Raw genomic sequence first — 7,259 nt, 5'->3', positions numbered from 1 at the left:
CTAGATAGATATTGGTCATTTTCAAATATAGTTTTTTCAATATTATTTTTTTTGGTAATAATTTAATATCACATAATTCATACTTGGATAGCTGTTGTGTTTCATGTTGTTTCTCCCTGAATATTATCACTAGCTAACACTCCACTAAGCCATGCATTGCCATTGTGTTTCAGCAAATACCAATAAATATACCTATAAGACATTATACAGGACTAGTAGAGTTTACAGTAGCCCTACGTAGCTCTACTTCAGTGCCCATAGGACATATCAAAACGGGCTAGTGTTTCACAGAGTAAACTAGATGTATCATTATGAAACTCTGCCTTTATGTGCATGTTGTGTGTTTACAGACAGCTGGATTCTGGGTCAGTCTATGGATGGGTAGGAGGAGTGAATTGGTGAAAGCATATGGACCAGGAGTCAGCATGTAAGTGTATGACATAAAACAGAGATTTCATATATTACAGAATGTACTCTTTATTTATTTATTTCTCTTTATTTATTTATTTATTTATGCTAAGATTGATAGTTTCTCAACTCATTTTGTTTGTAATTTATTTAAAAATATTCTTAACAGGTAATCTGAAGAGAGTGATAGAAGCCCATAAAACTAATCTGAGAAGAGGACTTGAGCATGTATCTGATGGCGGTATTAAGTCGGCAGCTGAGACACTACACTACGTCCACACAGAGCTCTATAATACAGAGGAAGAAGGCAACGAGGCAGATGAAGAACCTGAAATTTGGCAGGTGGCGACAGTCTCCAAAGCAAGAACCACTGAAGGTGTACAAATTAACCCCAATGACCTCTTCAATCCCTTAGATGGACTGGACAAGCAAATCAGAACTATAATCACCAAAGGTGTTGCTGGCATCGGAAAAACAGTCTCAGTTCAGAAGTTTATTCTCGACTGGACAAATGGGGTAGCCAACCAGAATGTAGATTTTATATTTCCACTCTCTGTCCCCGCACTGACTGCGGTCAGGGATGATGTGTATAGCCTTCACAACCTCTTGCTTGACTTCTATCCCGAATTGAAGCAGCTGAGGAATGGGGAACTGTACGAAGGCTGTCAGGTTTTGTTTATTTTTGATGGATTGGACGATGGCCTAATTACTTTTAATTTCAAGCCCATTTTGTTGGTATCAGATGTGAAACAAAAAACGTCAGTGGATCTTCTGATATCAAGTCTCATTCAGGGAACTCTTCTTCCCACTGCACAAATCTGGATAACCTCACGACCAGCAGCAGTCAGGCAAATTCCCTCTCAGTGCGTCAGCCAGGTAACAGAAATACTAGGATTCAACCCGTCACAGCAAGAAGAGTACCTCAGGAAGAGCATTAGAGATGAGAGTCAGGCTGACAGAATAATCTCCCACATTAAAGCATCCTGGAGTCTCCACATCCTGTGGCACATTCCATTCTTCTGTTGGATTTTATCCACTGTGCTTCAGGAGATGCTAAAAGAGGACCACGCCCAAGACCTGCCCCGAACGCTGACTGAGGTTTTCATACGCTTCTTGCTCACCCAGACAGCTGGGAAAGATCAGACGTGTCATAATGGAACCAAACCATGCAAATTTGCGGAATTTCAGAAACAAATCACTTGGAGGCTAGCGAGGCTCGCTTTTAAAAATCTACAGAAAGGCAACCTTGTTTTGTATGAAGAGGACCTGAGAAGTTTTGGCATTGATGTCAGTGAAGCTGCCATGCACTCTGGTGTGTGTAACAAAATCTTCCAGGAAGAATCTGTGTTTCAGCAGAGGAAGGTCTACTGCTTTGTGCATCTCAGCATCCAAGAGTTTCTGGCAGCGCTTCATATTTTCGCCTGCTACAGCGATCAGATGGCCTTGGAGCCCATTTCCTGCCTCAAAGGTTCACTGAAGCGTGCGGTGAAAACAGTTCTTAAAAGCAGGAATGGACATTTTAGTTTATTCCTTCACTTACTGTTGGGGATCTGTTTAGAGGACAATCAGAGACTTTTAAAAGGTCTTCTAAAATCCACACATAACACCTCAGAGAGCATTAAGGAGGTGTGTCGGTACATTAAGCAGCTCAACAAAGAATATCTCTCTTCTGAAAAATACATCAGTGTTTTGCATTCCTTATTTGAAGTGAATGATGATTCTATATATGAAGAAAGCCAGCAGTATCTAAAATCATCAAATGGCGTCAAAGACGAGTTGTCACCTGCTCACTGTTCGGCAATGGCCCATATGCTTATGATGTCTGATGACGTGCTTGATGAGTTTGACCTGAAAAACTACAACACATCAGATGAGGGCCGCAGGAGGCTGCTGCTGGCTCTGAGCTGCTCCAGAACAGCACGGTGAGTTTCATATAGGCCTAAACCGAGATGGGCAACTAATTTAGTAATGATCTTATATTAAAAGCATGCGAATAAGGGGGCGCTGTAGCGCAGCGTGCTAAGCCCCCCACATTTGGGCTTACATTGCCCATGGGGACCCCGGTTCGAGTCCAACCGGGGTCATTTCCCAACCCTCTCCCGCCCCCTCTCTCTCTCCCAGTCATTTCCTGTCTACTCTCACACTGTCCTATAATAATAAAGGCCAAAAAGCCCCCAAAAATACTGAAAAAAAAAAGTATGCGAATATACAGCCGCGGGAAAAAATGTGAGACCACTTTTAATAGCATTTTCTTCGCCTTTATTAAGGTCTGAAAATGTTGCATCTTTTTGTTATTTAGACCATTTGTAATGTTTTGCAAATAAATGCTCTAAATGACAATATTTTCTTTAGAAATTCGAGGGAAATGGTGTCTGTACTTTATAGAATGAAAAAGCAGTGTTTGTTTTACTCAAACACATGCCTATTCATAGTAAAATCAGAAAAACGAAAGTATCGAAGTTGCTTCTCATTTTTTTTTCCACGACTGTACATGCACTTTTACTTCCAGACTCGGTGGATGCAAGCTGAACAGAATGGCGTGTGAAACCGTGAGGAAGTGTCTGCAGTCTCCAAACTACTTGGTACTGCTGGATCTGAGTCACAGCGGTCTGGGAGACTCTGGAGTTCAGCTGCTTGCTGCAGGGCTAACTAGCCCCCACTGCAAACTGCAGATCTTGAGGTCAGAAGACAGAGTTTTGGAAACCTTATCACTAGTGCAGAGCGTGTGTTGGTCATGTGTTGGTCATGTGTTACTAAGTAGGCGATATGAAGGGAAGGGAGCCTGAAGTATTTCTATGGATTGTGGAAGTGTATGGATATGGGTAGGTGTCTTATCATACAGTGGACTCTAAGGCATGTTGTATGTGGGTGTGGGTGTAGGTGTGTCTACTCCACTCCAAATAATAAACCCCACATGCATTGCATTTGCACCTTTTGTTCTGTATATTTTCTGTGCACTTGTACCTCCTGCAAATGTTGTATGCTGTTATGTCCTCGATTGTACGTCGCTTTGTATAAAAGCGTCCGCCAAATGTAATGCATAAGGATTAAACATGTTTTATTCATACATTTTTGGGCAAGGTTGCTCACGGTGTCATTGTGCATAGTCAGAGCCATAGCGTGTAGTTCTACAGACTAGCATCATGCATATTTATTTCACGCCAATGCATTCTGCGTTGAGGTGTGACACCTTTTGCAAGTTGTGCTCACATCTGGCTGTTCTTTCTGCAAACAGGGCACTCCCTTGATAAGTCAAAAGTTTATTTTGTAAGTCCTTTCAGAAAAACAAAGCTTGGTAATGGCTGTGATGGCTCAATTTAATTTTTAGTTATCAGCTACTGTAACCCTTTCAGTGGATAAAAGCTTTGTTCTGTGTTTTTGGTTTTTCTCCACAGCCTTGTCGACTGTGAACTCAGCCATGAATCCTGTAAAATTCTGGCCTCTATGCTACTGTCAGTGACCTTCCTTAAGGAGCTGGACCTGAGTCACAATGACATCCAAGACTCTGGAGTCCAGCATCTGTCAAAGGAACTGGCCAGTCTCAACTGTAAACTGCAAGTACTAAGGTTTGTGTTGCACTTCATACACTTTCATGGCTCTTGCTCCTATGTAGATGAATATCTAAAGAATCATGTCGACTGTTCCTTGATTTAGTCAAACAACCTATTGCATTCCAGAGACTTCAGTTAGAGATTGGCAAGTATGCTGAGGTCAGTGCTGGTGATGCTGCTGTACCTTCCCCTGTCATTGTCATTCTTTTATTTAAAATGTATTTTTATGCCTTTATTGATGACAGGCGAGTAGAGATTATGACAGGAAATCAGTTGTACGTAACATTTTTGAGTTTCCAAAGACAGATGTCAGCACGGCAATAGTAGTTATTTTGAGCATAACTGTACATCTGCTCTCCCACTGATGTTTTGTCTCCTTAGGTTGTCTGGTTGCCTCATCTCAGAGCAAGGCTGCACATTTCTGGCTACAGCTTTGACCTCAAATCCGTCTCATCTGAAAGAGCTTCATCTGAACTATAATCATCCTGGAGAGTCAGGCCGGAAGCTGCTATCTACTCTCGGCAACAACAAACTAGAGACACTTGTGTATGTGAAGAGATTGTCATGTCTAATATTTTTCTCGTAATGATGATAATAACAGAAACAACAATGTTATTATTATTATTGTTATAATTATTATTAGTGTAGTAATAGTGGCAGTAGTAGTAGTAGTAGCAGTAGTAGTCGACCTAGTATTATTAGTAGTACTAAGCAGTACGACACAAGTGGGAGTTAGGTTGGTGTGGGATACCCTCACTGGTGTGATTCCCCACAGGCACAAAGCCAGCGGTCGTAGTAGTAGTAGTAGTAGCATGGCTCTGAGGTACCTGTATGTGACTGCCTCATAAATTGTGCTGAAGACATTAAGTTCTATGCGTATATCTTCTTATTTGTGTTCAAAGCTAAGGTAGAATGTCGGATTTGCATGAAATCAATTAACTCACTTTCAATTCAAATCCCTCTCTGGCTTTCTCCCACAGTATGGATCACTGTGAAAATACCAGACTGAGAAGAGGTGTCCGAAAATGTAAGTTCTCTTTTTTAAGGTCTTTTGATTAGTTTTTGTTACTGTATTTGGAACGTCACCTAACACCGGTTGCCTAGTGCAAAATTTGTTCCATCACATTAAATGCCAATGTTGTAAGGTATGGCAAAAAACTGTAGTGTACGTACTCTGTTTCAGTACAGTGGATTTAATGGCAGCTTTTCAAAAGCATACGGAATGCTGTGCATCTTATTTAACAGATTGGCTATGTTTAACTTCATGAAAGTGAATCTGTCCAACGTGAATTAATGAAAGTAGAGAACAGACCTCATCATACAATCTTGTGAAAGTGCACCTCAGTCCTGAGAATTCTTCTTTACATTTTAAATTAAAACATGCAGTCTCTGCTGTCCTTTTTCCTGGACCATTTCTGTATGCTGCTCCCACGGCAACTTGTCATCTAAAACCACACCCTGATACTTGTACTCCGTTATTGACGGGATGAGCTGTCATTGATGGAAATATAGCTTTTTGGCTTATTTCCTTTGTCTTTGCAGTGTTAAAAAGCAGGTTGAAGTCATCAAATCTGTCAATAAGGTGTTGTAAGACAGGGCCATATTCTTGGTCGTCTTCTGTCAGCAGACTGACCAGAGCTGTATCTACATCTGTGTTATCTACAAAATACAAAATATCATATACAGTACAGAAAGCAGAACACTGCAAACCCCCTGAAAACTGCTAGACCCAAAAGAATCTTGAGATTGTTACTGGTGTTGTCTATTACCTCCACCAAGGAGGTTATGTGATCGTCTGATTTGTGTGTTTGTCAGTCCATTCTCCTGCCACAAGGGGTTGCCAGTGTGAGGTGAAAATTACTTCACTTTGAGCAATGGCAGTTGCGGTGTGTGTGTGTGTGTGTGTATGTGTCCACCAGAGGGCATAATAATAATAATAATAATAATAATAATAATTGCAATGGCTTCAATGATAGAAATATATTGTGTCAATATGTCAACGAAATCACCCAAATTCATGTAGATCCATTTGGTGAGACACCATATCCAGACATGCGCATTATTTTTTTAAAACTATAGAAATCAACGACAAAAAAATCAGAAAAGTTGAATATGGACATGAGCATCTTTGATTTATTTGTAAATGATGTGCAATTTACATTATTGGCAGAGCAACTTCAAACACGTAAATATATTCAGATCAGAGAGGAAGGTCTGGTTGTATTGGATTACTGTGATCACTGAAATATTTCACTCATCCCATCTTGTCTGCAGACACCCGTGAACTGACAGTGAACGAAAACTCAGCACACAAAATGGTCTCTTACGCAGCCAAAGAAATCACATCCTTTGACGAGGAACAAGCATATCCTGACCACCCAGAGAGATTTGACTGGTGGCTTCAGTGGTTGTATAACGAGAGTATCACTGGACGCTGCTACTGGGAGGTAGAGTGGAGTGGGGTTGGGGTTTATATAGCTGTGGTGTACAATAGTATGGAAAGAAAAGGGGAGAGCGGTAACAGCATGCTTGGGAAGAACAGCAAGTCCTGGAGTCTCTACTGCTCTCAAGACAAGGACTCGCACAGTTACTCCGCTTGGCACAACGATAAAGAAATCGTCTTGCCAGTGTTTCCCTCCTGTTGTAGAAGAGTAGGGGTGTACCTCGACAGGCCTGCTGGCATTCTGTCATTTTACAGCGTCTCCTCTGACACTCTTACCCACCTGCACACGTTCAACGCCACATTCACTGAGCCCCTGTACCCTGGGTTTGGGATTTTTCCTAAATCTACAGTGCGTCTGTGCCAGATCTGAACTACGATTCGGTAGCTAGTGCCATATTCCTGGTTATTGTCATCAGAGAGAGGGGAGGGTGTTAGGTGGTGGTGGTGTTGGTCTTGGTGGTGGTGTGTGTGTGTGTGTGTGTGTGTGTGTGTGTGTATTGGAGTGTGTGTGTTGAGGTGGTGGTTGTCCCTACCAATTACTTGATTTACTATATTTAAACTGCTACCTACCTAGATACAATATACTTGTCGTGCAATATTTTGAGTATCAGGATTGTTGAAATCAGGTGCCGTTTCAAAATCAAGGTGCCGTGTGTGTGTGTGTGTGTGTGTGTGTGTGTGTGTGTGTGTGTGTGTGTGTGTGTGTGTGTGTGTGTGTGTGTGTGTGTGTGTGTGTGTGTGAGGGATGTTGGGACAAATCTCCACCTGGACAAATCACCGCTCATCAAATTTGCAGAGACGGACAAAACTCCACTCATGAAATCGTTAAGGCGGACATTTCTCCACTCATGGGTTTT

General features: G+C 41.6%; 1 protein-coding gene across 1 annotated transcript; it reads left to right on the top strand.

Moving 5' to 3' along the window:
- Nucleotides 1-408: 408 nt before the first annotated feature.
- On the top strand, nt 409-6,772 carry LOC134442732 (NACHT, LRR and PYD domains-containing protein 12-like). The gene is made up of 7 exons (XM_063192765.1): nt 409-427; nt 578-2,330; nt 2,918-3,088; nt 3,804-3,974; nt 4,341-4,505; nt 4,940-4,986; nt 6,234-6,772. Exons 1-7 carry the CDS (start codon nt 409-411, stop codon nt 6,770-6,772), a joined length of 2,865 nt encoding a protein of 954 aa, XP_063048835.1.
- Nucleotides 6,773-7,259: the final 487 nt, after the last annotated feature.

The sequence above is a fragment of the Engraulis encrasicolus genome, unplaced genomic scaffold (genome assembly GCF_034702125.1).
Source record: "Engraulis encrasicolus isolate BLACKSEA-1 unplaced genomic scaffold, IST_EnEncr_1.0 scaffold_242_np1212, whole genome shotgun sequence".
NCBI lineage: Eukaryota > Metazoa > Chordata > Actinopteri > Clupeiformes > Engraulidae > Engraulis > Engraulis encrasicolus.
The sequence above is the reverse complement of the archived record's forward strand: the minus strand, read 5'-3'. Positions and strand labels throughout refer to the sequence as shown.

Coding starts and splice junctions, on each gene's coding strand:
- LOC134442732 (XM_063192765.1), top strand. Junction 4,506..4,939: donor AACAAACTAGAGACACTTGT/GTATGTGAAGAG, acceptor TTTCTCCCACAG/TATGGATCACTGTGAAAATA. Junction 4,987..6,233: donor GAGAAGAGGTGTCCGAAAAT/GTAAGTTCTCTT, acceptor TCTTGTCTGCAG/ACACCCGTGAACTGACAGTG.